General features: G+C 43.3%; 1 protein-coding gene across 1 annotated transcript in view; it reads left to right on the forward strand.

Moving 5' to 3' along the window:
- LOC126529470 (DNA-dependent protein kinase catalytic subunit-like) overlaps positions 1–17,816 on the forward strand; it is a 181,166-nt gene that overhangs the window by 61,128 nt on the left and 102,222 nt on the right. The window contains exons 36-44 of the mRNA XM_072284110.1: positions 683–884; positions 2,364–2,783; positions 5,738–5,925; positions 8,564–8,699; positions 9,214–9,303; positions 12,088–12,155; positions 14,469–14,571; positions 16,638–16,768; positions 17,212–17,419. Of these exons, the coding sequence (XP_072140211.1) occupies positions 683–884; positions 2,364–2,783; positions 5,738–5,925; positions 8,564–8,699; positions 9,214–9,303; positions 12,088–12,155; positions 14,469–14,571; positions 16,638–16,768; positions 17,212–17,419 (1,546 nt within the window). The remainder of the gene's footprint in view (positions 1–682; positions 885–2,363; positions 2,784–5,737; positions 5,926–8,563; positions 8,700–9,213; positions 9,304–12,087; positions 12,156–14,468; positions 14,572–16,637; positions 16,769–17,211; positions 17,420–17,816) is intronic.

Genomic DNA, 17,816 nt, shown 5'->3' on the forward strand with positions numbered 1-17,816 from the left:
ACAGGGGAACGGCACCACTGCGATTCGTAGTGACGCACATTTTTAAAATCTTATAATAAATTACTCGCTTTATGTAGAACACTTAAATGCATCACTTAGTGATAAAGACATACCCTAATGACCCAGTATGTTTGTACAAAATCGTCAAAACTGTTCCATGGCCCCTTTAACAAGGTATCAATGCAGAAGTCATTGATATCCTGTTAGTGAAATTTGAGAAATTAAGTTTTCACAAATTTTTTCTAAAATTTAAGAAAGAAAACTTGCATAAAGTTCGAAACAAGTGAGATGAACAAAAATGAACCTTATATTTGACAATAAGCACATAAAGGTATATACATCTACAAGTTCTCAGCTCCATAACTCGAAAAATAAAGATTTTTTTTAATGTTTCCTCTAAGACCCAATCCTCTTTTATGTATACATCAGAATGTCAGAATAGAGCTTGATTTGTTTCAGCATGCTTCTTTCGCCTTGTTTCATGCTCTAAATAGCATGACCTATATAACAATATGACCTGTATAACAAAGTATATTCTGGGTCCCAGTCGCTTCATTGTAAATGCGGATGACTGTAGTTTGACATTTGTGTGCTTTTGGCTGACTGTCTAGAAACTTCATTCAAACCTGCCATAACTATAAAAGTGTAAGAATATCTTCAAAGGGAACCCATTTACTTTCAGGGCAAGATGTTCCCTGACCGTGCGGCTCTTCAACTTCCTGACTGTCTGGATGAAGACCACCCCAACTTCCATGTCTTCTGTGCCTGATGCATTCTGGAAAACCGAAGCCTTCTGGAAGTGCTGTGTTGTCTGTGTTCTGCTGCCATCTGAGGCTGGCTTTGACCTTGCCGACCTTGAAGTCGCAAACCAGCTTCCACACGAGGTGCTACTACGACACGTTTGTCTTTTACTTTAAACAGGACATCTTTGGTTTTCTCGGTCAGGATAAGTAATGAACAGAAACGGTGCTTTTCAATGGGACAAAAAAGAAAACAAATACGCATGAATGCTGCATGTGTTGCCCATGTGTGGTGTGTGCTTTTTGTCCCGTCAGGAAGCACTATTTTATTTCATTGAATAATTATTCTCCAACTGGCACAAATTAGCACACTGTTGAAGTAGTACCTCAGTAAGACTCTTTATGTTGAAAGTGTACTAGAGCAAATATAAATGCTCAGCTATGTGAAGGCACTAGCACCTGAGAAAACTTGAGTGCAAAGCAGATTTAAGTCTATCAAATGTTTGACAGCCCTTTTCGTCCCCGGTGCATACCTGCCAAACCTGGCAACCTAGAAATTTAGGACATTTGGAGGAGGAGGGGGGCACAGTAACATCTGCATGGATGCCAGTGCAGTTGCTAGATATTTTGGTGCTTGTGCTGTGGCCAGAGGCGGAGCACGCCCACATGTGTCTTAATAGGGATTGTGCAAGATGGGCAAAACAAGGACTCAAATTGCCACAACTTCAAAAACAGCTCCTAATGGCTGCCAGTACAGTTATTAGACATCTCAGCACTCATACTGTGACCGGTGACAGTGCATGCGCATAATTAAGGCCCCATGGCCCCATGACAGTGGCCCTTTCCCCAGTGGCTCTTCCCGCTCTTAATATGCTTCACCACAATATTTTGCATGTGCTTCACCGCTTAACATGACTGTGTAGCGGGAAAAATAACTTAAGAGAACTGGTCATTATGCAACGCACATTAGGCCCTTTCTTCACATGCACTCCTCAACACAGGTTTTGATCTGAAGTGAACTGAGTTAGCCGTACTCTGGCAACACACAAACAACTTACATTTGGGTTTACTTTGGCTAGCTACCTCGTGCATAATTGCAATTACGATGCAGCTGTACTGTATGATGCAGTTTCTCTTCTTTTTCTCCCGCCCCCCCCCTTTTTTTCACTATGGGGTTGGAGTTAGTGCTCATTTTTTTTCTTTTCCTTCTTTTCGTTCTTCTTTTTTTTTCTAGATTTATAGTCGTGCCTGTACTATTTGGAGGATTGCTCAGAATTCGGGAGTCTCACGGACAAATTCGCATGTATGCTTATGCAGTCAGTTATAAATTTTACCTGAGAGTCAGCAATGCATAATACTAAAAACTTAACTGTGCTGTTGACTGCAATAACTATTGCAGTTGTCTAATGCTGTGGAATCAGGTCCCATTCTCAACAGGACTAAAGGACGCTATGTGTCTCACACAGAAGGCTACATTATATTTTTCACTGCTTTACATTTACAGAGCTGTTACGTTTGAACAGAGTTGATCCTCTCGGAGTGCACATTCAGTTTTTAATAGGCAGTAATAGTCATATATAGGCTGCTAAGTCGTTCTGCATGCATCGTTATCCTGCGCAACAGATGCTGGGATTCTTGAAGCAGGCAGCGATCGCCTTTCCAGACCTCCTGTCATCCAGTTTCTCCTTGGCGCTTGGCGACTTTTTGGCAAAGCATCCCGAGTGCACGCTTGAGAAAGTCGTGGCGCTGAAGCTGAGCGAACTCAGCCATCCCTTCGAGACCCTGGACCTCTCGCAAGCTGACCTTGAGCCCATGGATGAAGACACGGAGCCATGGCAGAATGACATGTTGAGGCTCATGGGGCTCGTCTCAGGGTACCGGCTGTTGGCCGAGCTGAAGATTGTGAAGGCGGGACCAGAAAAGGCAATGGCCCCTGTCCGCGCCGTGGCAGAATTTTTTGGAGAACGGGCAGTGTTGCCGACTCCCCTCTTCAAGGACCTATGCCTGCACCTCCTGGAGCTGGCCACTTCCCTAGGAGCCTGTGTGAGTGTGGTGCACATTTCTCAGTTCTGCACGCTCCTAAGTTTCTGGTTTGTGTTGTGGGTTATCAAAAGCCAACATTATGGACTACCGAGCACATTTAGCAGCACTAATCTGTCACTCGATACTTTAGTAGCACTAATTTATTATTTAAGCAAAGGTTAACGCTCGTATATAATGTCTCTGTAAGTTTCGTAGTGTAAAATGCAAGAGAAGTATGCATTCAGTGTCACACAGGACCGTACAGCCAGTTGTGAGCTTCCAGTGGACTTTCCAAACAAAGCTTTAAAGAAGGGATAGTCAGGGTGGTATTCCATTGTAGTTTGTTGATGGGAGTTTGTTCCATTTCTCATTGGAATAAGGTGCCTGCTGAAGCAGTAAATTGGTCTTTTGTGACACATTCGTCAATGGAATTACCAAATTATAATTCACATTGTACTAATTCTACATAATATTAAATTTTTATGTGCAATTTTTATGTATTTTCCAGTAAATTTCACCATGTGTTATTTTAGAATTAGAGCTATGGGGTTTTACGTGCCAAAACCACTTTCTGATTATGAGGCATTTATTTTATTATTATTTTATTGAACCAGATTGTTTCGTTGAATCATTGCATTTCAAGTATTGCATGTTAACTATTGTTTAAGTGATCTGTATTGTCATTGCATTCGGGAATTGCTGTTGTGTGTCTTGTTTTCCTTCTCTGTCCAGTCGTGGTACATTCTGTATCATGAATTCTAACAAGGCTAGCCCAGCAATGTGTGTTTTGCCAAGTAATTCAGAGATTTTCTCAAGGTAACTTATAATGTCCTTTTTAGAGCGCAGCTCTGACATGTTCATTCCTGGTTTGAGCGTTGGTATCCCTCTGTGTATCTGCACGAATGCACTCGTGCCACTGCTCGCAGGTTCGTTGGCATCTTTTCTTTCTTTCTTCTTTCTTTCTTTATTCAATACTGCAAACCTTGTACAGGTCCAAGCAGGGTGGGTCAAATGACAACAAAACAATAAACAATAATAACAAAGCTAAAAAAAAACATCAAAGTGTGGCGAAAGGCAATAAGGAATCATTCCAGTCGGTTATCGTGCGAGGGAAAAATGAAAACTTGAATAAATCTGTTCGCGCAAAATATGGTGTCAGGGAATTAAGATGATGGTGGCGTGTATGCCTTGAAGTTGAAAGCGACAGGTATGGAGAAGGGTTAATAGCTAGATCTTGATTCCAAAGCAAGAAAAGAAATTGCAAACGTGAATTTTTTCTTCGTTGTTCAAGACATTGTATACCGTTAATGTGCATTAATTCAGAGGGTGAGTCATATGGGGAAAATTTAGAGTAATAAACCTTACAGCTTTTCTCTGTACCTTTTCTAGGCGGGTGATATTGTGTTTATTAAATGGGTCCCAGACAACGCATGCATATTCAAGTTTAGGTCTAATTAGTGAATTGTAAGCAAGTAATTTTACGCTAGGGGGAGAACTTCTTAGCTTATGTCTTAAAAAGTACGGTTTACGGAATGCGGAAGAACAGATGTTATCTATATGTAAATTCCATGATAAAGTATTAGTTAGTGTGACACCCAAATACTTATATTTAGTCTCTTCCAGCAAAGGTGACGAACCAAGCCTGTAGTTAAAAGAAAGCGGAGCTTTTTTGCGAGAGAAGCGAAGAAAGACGGTCTTATCTGTGTTAAGTTTCATGTCCCACGTTTCACACCATTCAAAAATCTTAGCAAGAGAGGAGTTAAGATGGATTTGGTCGTTAATTGAAGTTATTTCTTGAAAAAGCACACAATCATCCGCAAACAACCTGATTTGGACATTCGGATCAAGTTCAGCAGCAATGTCATTAATATATAATAAGAACAATAATGGCCCCAGCACACTTCCTTGGGGTACGCCAGAGCCGACCGGAAGGCAACCTGATTGCTGCTCATTAACTGTTACAAATTGGTAGCGATTGGTTAAATAGTTTGATATCCATATGATTAAAATTTCTGGGAGTCCAATGCGTCTGAGTTTTAAAATTAGTTTGTCATGGGGAACTCTATCGAAAGCTTTACTGAAGTCAAGAAATATTGCATCAATCTGCCCGTTCCTATCGAGACATGAAGCGCGAATGAATGTATTACTGTAATTAATTGTGTAATTGTTGAGTATCCTTTTCTAAACCCGTGCTGGAAATTAGAGAGGACTGCGTGTGCATCTAAAAATTCATTAATCTGGTTGGCAATAATATGTTCGATTAGTTTACAACATGATGATGTAAGTGATATTGGACGATAATTTTGTAATAATGTGCGGTCACCTTTCTTGTGTATTGGCACAACCCTGGCTATCTTCCAGTCGCTCGGTAATTTCCCATGAAGTAATGAAATACGAAATAAAATAACTAGAAACTTTGCAATAGATTCCGCATATCTCTTCAGAAACACGTTAGGAAGGTTGTCGGGACCACATGATGATTTAGTTTTTAAATTTAGTAACATAGAAACAGTAACAGTTGGCTTGTCAACGTCTCTCGGTGTAGCCACGCGAACGTGCTCTTGCCACTGCTCGTGCATTCATTGTCGTCGTCTCCCACAGCTGGCTCCGATGCCACTCATCATGCCAGGGTTCCCATACTGCCCCTCCCTCTGTGAAGGCACCGATGGCACTGGCCCACCGCCAGTCGGTGCAGTGATTTCAGTTGCAAATTCTTTGCTTCACTATATCACAAAATAAAAGCACTTATCAAGCTGTGCTCAAATTTTCTTTAGGGAGTATCGTAATTATTGAAGACTTCTTTTTTTTTTTCATAACAACCTTACTGGGATATGTTTTTTAAGTGCCGTAAAAATGTTCCCAAACCATTGTGTATTATTTTATGTACTGTTCTGTTTGTATCCACTCCTGCAAGGGCCTGAGCAGGGCCTGCAGTATTTGTAAAGAAAGGTTAAATTCCCATTTCTTTGGTGCAGGCAAGCAGCATTCTTCAAAGCCTGGAACCCACGAGGGCTTGGAATGTCATGGGTGACCAGTTATGTCAGCTCTTTCTTGAGAACACAGGAACATTTGTGCCAGCAGCTCTCAAGTTGACCAGTAGCGCTACTGCTCACTTGACTCAAGTCCTGAGCCACATTCTACAAGACAAGCAGCTGGTTTCACTGTAAGCATGCTGCACTGCAAGCTTGTTAAGTGTAGCTTTGGAGTAGTACGTTTCATTCCCTTACTCCTTTCTTGCTTTTTTTGCATCAGTTGTAGCTTTGTGCTTATATGCCCATGCCAGAAAATTCCTGAAACTAAAGTACAGAGTTGAGGGTCTGGGCCATACGCAAATTTTTGCCCTCATCCGTGGTTTCACAGCAAAGTGCGCCTTGCCATGAAGCTGCAGCTGAAGGCAAAATTCTCACACAGCGAAATCTGTATACAGTTGCCAGCCACAATTACCAATTGAAAGTGGTGGCAGTTGAAGATACCAAATAAAATTACAGCTAGACCTCAATACAACAAACTTGAATATAATGAAGTTCTCAATATAACAAAGTACTTATCATTTTATAATTTCTTGCCCATAGAACACCATGTATTTAAAACATCGGTATAATCGAGTGTGTTTATACACATTTTCAATATAGCAAAATTTCACTACCGCCTCAGAGGAATACCAAGACAGTAAACGGAAGCTTCCATGGACACAGATGGTCGAATGGTCCAATTACCAGCAGCTGCTTGCAAATGCACCTCTCAAATTGTACACTGCGCTAACCAAGAGTGACCACCGGAACGCAGTGGCATCCTTTTTTATATTAAGTCCAACTGTGATAAGATCCTATCGCACCCAGCTGGGTGTGAGTGAAAGCAGGCGAGGGTGAGCTGGGAAGGATGGTAGTTGGATAAGCATCGTTTTCCTGGCCAAACAAGGGGAAAAGGGAGGGGGGCGGGGTAGCAGAGTGTAGCGTAACACACTCAAACATGTGGGAAAGAGGGGGAGGGAGGCCAAGTTGGCAACCATCTCTTTTTCTACTACGGCTGTGGCTGCGCTTGGCTGTCACTGCCGCTGAGTGCATACGCAGCCCGCGCACCCTGTTTTAGAGGTAATCTGCCATGTGTGCAAAGAGCAGATGGGCCGAGATTGCATGCTATCATGTTCACTGTCTTCCCACGCATTTAGTACAGGAGATGGCATAATCTCAAGTTTTGGAGACACATTGAAATGAGAGGGAAACAAAGCATTCGCTATGCACTTCCAGCACTTTTTAGATAGCGTCGTCCCGCTGTGGACAACACTGTCAGCTGTGGGGGCAGAGCGGATGCAAAAGCGTAGCTGGGTTCATTTCATAGGCAGATGTGAAGATATCATCACCTTGGTATCAAACCGTATATTTCATCGCCAACTCTCAGGTTCAACAAAATGAATTCTTTTTCTCATTGAAATTTGTTTTTCTGTTTGCTAATTTAGAAAATTTTGCAGCCTCTTCCGTGTAAGAAAAATCTCTCGGTGACTACCTATTTGCACAGAAGGTCAAATTTCAGTAAAAGTCAACTTCTGTTAATTAGACCCTGAAAGGAGTGACGAAATTGATCTAATTATCCAGCGGGCCAAATAAACAAGTTGTCGAAAAAACGCCGAAACACACCCCTGATTCATTTGGGAATATTTGCCAGATTCTAACACACCCCCTAATCAAATGTACGCACACTTTCGGTGTGTCCAAAGCAATAAACTAACATAGGAATGACGTTAAAGCTCCTAAACACTGTAGAACTGTAAAGATTGTTGCAGAACAGCGGCCAGTTTCATAAAGTCAGCTTCACCTAACACATTTCTTTTTAAAAATTCAACCTCGCCGCAGTACAATTGTGTTGTGTGGTAAAGCAAGTAAACATTGTAAAAGTGGTTTTGGTTTTGTGCCCGATTGCACTGAAACATTCGCCCAAATTTTTTAAAAAGGAAGAAAGGCCCATGTTAGGATTGTTGTAAATACCGTGATCAAGTATCATGAGCTATGGTTCATTGCTTGAGCATCATCCTAGTGCGGGCCGAAAATAGCCATTATCGATGAGTGACGACGTGTAGCACTATCCCCTTAGCTCTGCTGTGACAGATGCTGCCACCAAAGGGGTCGCTACCTTTGGCCAGGATCGAACCAAAAAATTTAAATAACTGAAGTTGAATTAACAGATGTCTACTGTATAACGAAATTTCAATACATCCAACATGCTCATTTCACTGACTTCATTATATCAGGGTTTTAACTGTATTTCCAGAACTTTGCTTTCTGCTGAAAGATTGCGGCCAGTTGCTTTTATAGAGATTTGAAAAATGTGCGGTTATGTGCATTGGTTATGTGCATGAATACTCATTGCAAAGGCTCAGTGGCTATGGCAATCTGCTGCTCAACATGATATTGTGAGTTCCATTCCCGGTGGTTCTGGCTGCATGCTGATGTGTGCAGAATGTAAAAATGCTTGTGTACCACACCTCGGAATGTGCATTAAAGATGCACATGGGCGAAATTGATCTGAAACCATCCTGAACACAGTGTATCTGTGCATATTGTCAGTGTTGTCTTGCAGTCGTAGTTAATTAATAATTACATTACTTAAACATTATTGAATGAACTATATTTAACTTAATTTTTCATCTGGAGCCGTCTTCTACAGCGATTTGTAGCCCAGGCATTGCTTTGGGATGCGACACCCCAGCAATCAACCACGATCTGGACTTGGGGATGCTATTCCCATTCTGCTGCTGTCACCTTTGTTGCCATTGTTCTTCCCTCATGTCATCTTTTTAATTACAGGTACGGTTCGACATTGTCATCCGAAGTGATGAAACACTGGCCCTCGCTTGCTTGCTTTTTCAAGGAAGACTCTCCTCAAACGGCCGTCAACTCTGCAGTCCTGGTTTTAGAAAAGCTTGTGCACGTGAGTCCTGAGGTAGGTGGAAATCATGCTCCGGATGTCGTGTTGTGCTACGAAAATTTTCACTGCTCTGAAATATACTGCTGGTATCCCTTTTTTTTTGCACCTCTTTTGCCAGAGCTTTATAATTTGCAGCGCAGCGATTTGCATTCTCTTTATCTTCTACAAGTTTGTTTTACAGTGTCCCGTCTACTTCTGGCAGTGGAGCACCATGTTTTAATGCGTGAGGGTGCCCAGAAATTACTAGTTGGTCCATTGTCCTTCTAGCTGACTTTATGAGAATGAACAAATAGGGACTTCCCCAGCTGTTTTTATTAATTATGAACCCACAATGTTCCTCTGATCCAATGATTCGGGCTTAACAAAGTTTCTCGGTGTGAGAATTTTAATCTCAACTATAACAGTTTCATGGTCGAAGTAGCGTGGTAAATTAGACAGCTTTCCTGGTCATCTCATCTTGTTGCTAACACGCTTTAGTTTCTGAATCCTTTCTGTTTCTTCCTTTTCTTTTTGCATTTTCTGCCAACAGATAGCAATACCAAAGAGCCCCCACTTTGAAACCCTGTTTGCAATTCTTCTCAAGCTGTTGGAACGACCAGGCGCTGCTCTTGTTGACAAGGTAATCTCTTTCACATCTGTGTCATTGAGTTCTTTTGAGAGTTCTTTAAATCCAGGTGCCATAATCAATGATGTGCCAGTGCTTGGCAGCTTAAAAAAAATTTCCACAGTATCCGTACTTCGAGGATGATTGGAGACATTAGTATGATTAGCAATTTGTCTTAAAATAGGCGTGTAATTGGTCGCGGTGTAGGCATACCAAATAGTAGATTTCGAATCGAACATGAAATCATGTCAAGAAAGTCGAGTATCAAATGGAATATGAAAAATTTATTGCAAAGTTTAATGCTTACAAATTTACAGCAGAAAAACGTGGTGCTGCACATTCTCTGAAGTCTCTTAGCTTAGCGTAACAAGAATGTGGCACGCTAGCAGTAACTTCGGTACATGAAAATCAAGATTTACAGTACGGTCTACTCTTATTAAAGGGAACACCACATTAGTATGCCAGTACTGATTACAGCTCAGTTTTGCTATATTCTAGTATAGTACAAGATCTTTTCATAGCAGCGCAAACTACTACATAACAATATGAAGGGCTGGAAACTATTTTTTTTTAGCAAAATGTCTGTTGAACAGAATCAAGTGCTTTTTCCCGTCTAAAGCTAAAGGATTAGGGACCTTATGTCGCACTGTATGAGGATTCCAGTTCAATAGTGGACATGTGTTTTATGGCACTCCTTTAATTCAAAGAAAGTTTTGTTTTCCAGTTTTCCTCTGAAAAACAGATGGACTTTTCCATATTTAGGGCAGGTAGGTCAATCTGCACGATAGACAAAAGCGCGGACCGCAAGTGACGTGACTCAATCGCCGCTTTTGCATAGCCATCGTTGGTGCTGTCGACCGCAGTTGGCGCCGACGATAAACAGCAGGATTGTGAAATTGGGAGGGCCACGACAAGTTCGCGCGCCACTCCTCCCCTGCATTCTCTGCATACAAATTTATCCAGCTGCGCGGTCATTGCACTAGTCAGACCTAACTTTCACACTCACCATGTAAATTCAAAGCTAGTTTTCTGAGGAGTTGCTCAAAGCTACAAAAAAGTGACTGATGTGCATTTACGAGCGGCGCCAGGAATGAGAGGTCGCCATGTAGCATGTTACTAAAATGGTGGCCGTTAACAACTTCGTTGCCATCCTGTACTCTTGCTTTTGTTTAAGAGGCCGTTTGCTGACTTTCTGAGTGTCGCACAGCTTCTGCAAATACATCTGCATCAATTCAGCACCAAACCGTAACTTTTGTTGCCATTGCCTGATTGGGCCTAATGGCCTAGATATTATGGCCATGACGAAAATTTGCCACTGTTTGATGTGGTAAACGGCCTGAAGCCATTGCTTAATGCTTGCTGCTGATGCGTTCATACGGGTGGCTCGTCAGTGATCGGTCCCAAAGTCAAGCGTATGGGTTAGATTTACAGCTGTTGAAGGAGCATTAGATTTGTCACAGTTTATCCAACACGATCTGCATGCCGTCTAGTGACTAATCAGTCCAGTCTTTGCACGTTTTGTCACACTTTTCGAAAGACACAATGCTGTTGCCATTTTCTCTGTCCACGTCACGTTATCGTACCTACAGAGGTGGCCCCGGCCGACGCGGTGCCGCTCTGCGAATTCGTACATTCACGCGCTCTGTGTACGATCGCCGTGTCAGGGTGGCGTCAGGGAACGTGCGGAGCTTATAGTGCAGAAGTGCTCCCAGAAAGTCCGCAACCGCATCAGGGGGTCTGCGGCACGCGCGGCGCTTTTTTTTTTTTTTTCGTTGAAAACGATGAAGTGAGGCTCTCACTTGCGTGGCATCAAGCACGCAACAGGTGGCACTGCACGGTTCTTTGCATTGAATATAATGAATATTCAGAAGATCAAATAGTAGATATTCAATTTGAACTTCCACTATTTGATTCGATTCGGTGATACTCAAGTATTAAGACACACCCCTAGTAAATTTAGTAATATGTTTTACATGAGGATTATTATGAAGAGCAGCACATACCCAGTGGTGCACACCAAGTGACCCAAGTTGGCGTGAAAGGAAACGAAAAGGGTTAGGTCCGGGCATGGATCAATACCGAAAAACACCTGAAGTATCCTAAAAACACTAATTGCATTAAAACAGGTAGTGTTGGTGAGGTGCCGAAAACACTGCTGTCAGTTGAAGGTGTGCCTGAGATCAAGGTTGCAGGTTGGACTCCCAGTCGTCACCGCATTTCCACAGACGAGGGTGTCAAAGATTATATGATCTTAAATTAGATTCAGGTGCACATTAAAGACATCAATGCAGTCAAAATTTATCTGGTACACCCCTGATTACGGCATTCCTCGTAGCTTCATTGCTGCATTTGGGCGTCAAACAGCGTCATTCTATCAGTGAGATCAAGCCAACTTGTGAAATTGGTATTCATTTAATTTGGCATGTGGGCTAGGCTTAGCCCACCTGGCTTTCTTATGACTTGAACAAAAGTCATGCCCCGATCAATGTGTAGTCTTCATCAACGTTTCATGGGGCACAAGATCTTGGAAGAATCTATTTCTGCAGCCCGGCATCCGAAAATTGGACCAAGACAGTGAGGTACTTTACCGGCTGCAGAGGAAAAAACTATTTCCTTTTGGCTGCAGGAAAAAAATTGTTTTGGAAGACGCATGCTCTGTAAAGTTTTGAAGCTAACTGTACTTCATCTTCGTGAAAGTAGCACCAGTCTTCAGCCTATAGCCTTTTCTGTAATTCCAGACATTATAACTTGAAGTTAATGTGGAGATTTTCATTTCTAATTCACTTCGTTCTTTATCAGGTTCTCGCACTGGGCTTACTTCCAGCGTTTGCAACCGACACACGTCAAGAAACCTGCGACAAGCTCAGGTAAGACTTGCGGTGAAATATTTTCCTTCGCATTACTGTTCGTGGAACTAGGCTCATGTCAAACCTCGTGCGTCAAAGTTAAATCATGCAACAGAACAATGGTGGTAAATGCATTGTATTTATTCTCGCAAAGCAGCATAACCCGCTACTGTGATTTAGTAGTGATGACATTCTGCTGCTTCCAAGCACAGCGTCGCAGGTTTTGCATCAGGTGGCTGCAGCAACAGTTTGATAGGGATGGCCAAATGCAGAAACAGTGACAAACTGCACTTTTGGGGGCATGTTGAAAGGCCCCAATTGTTCGAAATTGATCCCACGCTATGGTACCTGTCAGCCCCACTGTTACCTTAGTTCGTGAAACCCCACAGATCACTCTGTTTCACACGTAGCAAGCAATACGATGAAGGCTTAGAGAGACTTCTTTTACAGCTTGTATTCTCAGCTATTCTGTACCTTTCGTTCACATTGCATGCGAACGAAAGGCACAGGCATGTGGCGTGTCGTCCTACGTGACCTCATGCCTCACATTTTTATGCCTCAAAATGTGAAGTAATTATTACATGAAAGGCACCGCAGATGGTAACCTATTTAATGCCAAACAAGCAGAGCCGCATGTTTCTGCGGCCAAAATATAGTTTGTTGCATACTGGCAGCACGAATGTGCACTGATAATTCATAGTTTGACATAATAGTTTGCGTCCACAAGTTAGAGTAGTTGCAATATACAAAGTAGTTATTCCGTAGAAAGTATCGCACATCAAGAACAACCGCACTGCAAAACTGTGCACAGAGCGAGACTTCAATGACCACACTATTTATTTATTTATTTATTTATTTATTTATTTATTTATTTATTTATTTATTTATTTATTCATCTATTTCAATACCTTCAAGGCCCGAGGGTGTCGCAGAAGGGCATCGCCTGCCAATTATGTAACGGGAGCACACCTGTGAATAAACCAAAAGGACGACAGCAAGCCTTGAAATGTCTGCTCGTGCCCATTATTGTATAAAAAGTGGTGGCATTAAATTGTAAGCACTAGGTACTAATAACACTGTCGCAAACAATTTTGACCTCGTTCTATCTGTTTTGGACACTTCAGTCCTGTTCAAAACGCAAAACTTGTGAGAGTACAGCAAGGTTGAAGTGCACTAGTTAGCATGCATGAAATCTCAGTGTAGCAAGGCTCGACCTGCATTGAGTTTTATCTGTATTGAGTTGGATCTGTATTGACTTGAGCATGTTTTACTTGCCACGGTAGCTCAGTGGTTATGGCTTTGCACTACTGAGCACGGGGTCGCAATACAATTCCTCGCCACTGCAAATGCGTTCTTTGGTTGCGCAGCCCCACGTGGTCAAAATGAATACAGAGCCCTCCAGTGTGGCATCCCTCGTGGGCTACTGTGCAGCTACGAGAACATAAAAAATTGGAGGACGCTCAAGCTTCGCCTTCAAGAGTGGAACACGATAGCGTTATCGCACCCCATTCACACCGCCTACTCAAACGTGCTACGCCAGCCAAACGTCACGATCGGCACAGATAGCCGGGCCTCGACGCGCCATAAAGGTGGACGCGATCATGGGGCGAGTGGCGCGCCACACATTGCGAGGAGGGGGGTCTTCTGTGTTTGCCGCAAGATGGCTCTGCGTGTGCACAAAGCGCAGAAGAAATGTAGCGGAAACGTACTTCGCTACTCGTGAAACTGCGACTTCTGTAAGTTACATGGTCATAATTACCGATATACACCGCAGTATAACTTTCTACGGCACGTTTCTAAGGTAACACCGCATTCACTAGAGGCGATTTTGTCCCGTTTTGAAGGAACGAACTCGTGGCTGAGTGGTAGCGTCTCCGTCTCACACTCCGGAGACCCCGGTTCGATTCCCACCAGCCGATTTTGCAAGATGTTTTTTATTTATGAAGTGCCTTCTGGGATTTATCGCTCGCGGCCAACGCCGTTGATGCCGACGCCGACGACACCGGCTTTTCTGCGACACGAGCTCCTTAACGCTGTCGCGTTAAAACTCGCACAATTTAATTTTAATTTACTCGAGCTGATCGAACAGTGTGGGTTTACGGCAGGCACGTATGGAAGAATAATATGGGAAAGAGTTTGAGGCTTGCTTGAGGGAGCCAACTCCTCCCGTGGGTTGTGTGGACTGTTGTCTCCTTCCTCTAATTATTAGAAACCGTGGGTTTGACAGGAATGGCCGCAGCGTTTCTGAGGACGCTTGTAATAGTTCTGCCAGGCTGAGCCCAATCTCTTGTGAACTGTTTGGTTGCCTACAAAAAAACTGCTGGCTGTGAACAGGGATACCCTGGAGAACATGGTGCTGCAGCATTTTCCTATGGAGGTGTCCAAGTTGCTTCCCGGTGTGCCCGAGCTGCTGTCCTACACCCAGGCAATGCGCAAGGTGAAGTTTGATTGATTAAGCATCGCAAGTGAACGTTTTGTTGTTTGTCTGAACTGCAAAAACTTTTCTGTTCCCCCATACAAAAGGCATGTTCAAGATCATCTATTGCCTGATGTGCGTGGCAGCGGAAAATGTTTCCGTCATTGAATAACGTTAACAAATTACCGTGGCTGTATTTCAATGAACCAGATTCCTTGCTTTTTCTGTGGATGTTCCTGTGTTCCTAATGGAGCTCATCGTTACATTGCCTTGTTCGTGGCATATTTGACTGGCAATTCTACAAGAATTGTCAAAAGACAAACCTTAGAGCTGTATTACTAGAATGAGCTGGTATAGTGGCAATAATCTGGCTCTTGAGTCGCATTGGAGCCTGCTTATGTTCCCAATAAAACTTAGCTACTGTTCTACATGATGCTTGTAAAGCTGCCGGAGCACTTTGCCGGGGTTCAGTGTGCCTTCAGGTTGCTGTGGCGTGCCATGTGGGTCAACAGCACACCTACCAACTCTCTCGAATTTTTCATGACGTTCACAAATTTGAGCTCATTGTGTGATTTTACACATGTTGCACCGACTTGGTTTACAAAAGATAAGTTCTTTTCACGATAATGTTTTAAAGGCATGAGACAAGCGCAGGATTGCACAAGAATTATATGCAAATAAAAAGAAATTGTGTGGCCCTCTTGTAGCAGCAGAAGATGCCATATGCAGGGCGCTTGCTTCGACTAAGTGTACTAGGACAAGTTCCTGAAACTGACCAAATCAGAAACAGAAAAGTTGGCAGAAGTCACTGTGGTCTAAAAACAATGTGTTTGTCAGTCTCTGCTGGTCCAAGGTTGCTGCTGCAGGTGTGCTGTGTTTAAATATAAATAATTATTAACAAAATGCGCATCTATTGAAGTGCGACGTCGGAGGCTGAAGCCGAAGCGCTTCATGAATTTTTGAAGCCAGCCCCGGCTAGCTTTGAAATCCTTTGGCGTTAGGCCTCGCTCCCTCAAAAGTTCCCTATATTTCGCTTGGAGCACTTCTGTTGTCACTGGAAGGGCAGCTGCTCTCTGCGTCCGAACAAAGTCGGCCAAAACTGTCTCCGCTTTGTGGTGACGGCCTTTCTTTGGTCTGCTAAATGCTATCCTCGTTGCGGCACACGCAAAAGCTGCTGTCGTTGTCCCCTCCAGCGACGGACATTTTTCTCGTTGACGCCGAAGTCCCACCCGGCTTGAAGGTTCGACGATGCCTCTGCGGCTATCACAACTTTTCGCTTGAAAGCGGCACTGTAGTGGCATCTCCTGCTTGGTGCCATCGCGATAACACCTCGCCGCACACCGATACGGCCGACACAACACAGGTCAAAATGGCGACTTCGCTTGTGTACGGTTGGCTACTGGCACGGCTAGTAGCGGCTGCGATACTGACTTTTCTAGATGCCGCTAGCTATGCACCATATTAACAGTTTCAACGAAAAACTGGTGCATTTTTTAAAATCGTCGAATCTAAGCCGACGCTAGAGTTTGGAATATGATTATTTGAAAAAAAACTGTCGGTCTAGATTCAAATAACTACGGTATATGGTGTTATTTCTTCTCCTCCTTCTCCCTTCTGTTACCTGGTAGTACCTGCATGGATTTTTGTGAATAATAATGTTCACGAGTCAGCAGGTATGGTAAATAATCTTTTCAGCAATTCTTAAAAATGGTGCAGTAGAGATAAGTTTCCTTTTTGTGTGTGTGTGTGTGTGTTTGTGTTGTGTGTCACATTGTTCACTCCATCAGGCATTAATGGAAATGCAATAATCGCTCTGTATATATGAAATTCACCAATTAGCACTCTGATTATTTACCTTTGAGCACCTGTTGTCAATTGTACAATTGGAATTTTCTTATCTCTGCTGCACTGTTCTTTAAGATCGCAGCATTTGCTGGAACACCTGGTATACCACAGTGCTTTGAGACCTCTCGTATCTCCCAAGGTTGCAGAAGTGTTGCTGCCATCTGTTCAGGCACTGCTTTTTGTGCGGGTTTACATTTTCAACTTGGTCGTGTGGAAGAATCATTTGTCACATTCTTGCGCAGCTGTTGGCTGGCCTCGAGCGCACTGGGAGCACTGTGCTCCTCGAACTCCTGCTCCGCGTGCTTTACCGTGAGGACAAGAGCCACTTCCTCGAGCATGAAGTGCTGCTTTCCCTGCGCCGCACCATGCCAAGGCACGTAACCCCTTCATTCGCCCAATAGTCGTCTGTTAAAACTTTACCGTTGGAGCATTACTAACATGGTATTTTTGACTTCATATTTTTGCATTACATGGAGGTCCTTGATCTCTAAACCCTAGAAAAAAAATACTAGCAATCCTCAGTGTGCCCAAAATAATTTAATATAATGGCCTTTCTACTGCCACTTTCAGTTTCATTTCTACTGTGTCGGGACATTGGGATACTGAAGGTGTTCAGGTGGGAGCAGGACATTGCAACATTATGACACTCCCTCCGGCTCGCTCTGTTGCCTCCTATGCTGCAACTCATTGTGAAGGACAACGTAGCAGCATAGCGGATGTATTCTACAGATAAATTTTCTGTGACCTTTGTTTCTTGCCTTAACGAGCGTCGGCTACCACTGTCTCTTTGACAAATCTCGCCTCTCGACTCCACAGGTGCGCCGAGGCAAAGCAACAGCAGCTCCTCACCACAGCCTACAAATGTGCCGCCACTCTGCGCGGCCTCCCAACGTCGGCGAGGCTCTCTATCGCATCCAAGCTCCTGCCTCAACTCCTGAGGCACAGCTCCAAGTCTTCGTTGCGACAATTCTTCGTCGACAATGTTACTGCCATTGTGGACACTGTCGCATCAAAGATACGATCGGTACGACCATGCTTTTATGGAGAGACAAAGCCATTGTCACTTCTCCATTTCTTACTTGGCTGGCAACACTGCAGAGGCTACACAAATAATGTGGTCGTAGAAGTCCTACTCCACGCATTTTGCAGTGCAGTTTTTGATCTGCACTGCTTTCTATGGAACTACTTATTGTGGAACCTATTACAACTACAACATGCAGGCATAAGGTTACATCAAATTACATATTTGTGCACCTTATGGCTTCTAGTAGTGACGCAATACATTCTGATCATGAGCGCTAGCAGTGCGCCATGGCTACTGGTCACTGAAGTATGTCACAGTAGCTCATTCAGGGGTAAATGGGTTCAGAGCTACAATGCCTTTAGTGTAATAAATATTTCATGTATTGCCACATTAAAGT

Source organism: Dermacentor andersoni, chromosome 8 (assembly GCF_023375885.2).
Source record: "Dermacentor andersoni chromosome 8, qqDerAnde1_hic_scaffold, whole genome shotgun sequence".
NCBI classification, from domain to species: Eukaryota; Metazoa; Arthropoda; class Arachnida; order Ixodida; family Ixodidae; genus Dermacentor; species Dermacentor andersoni.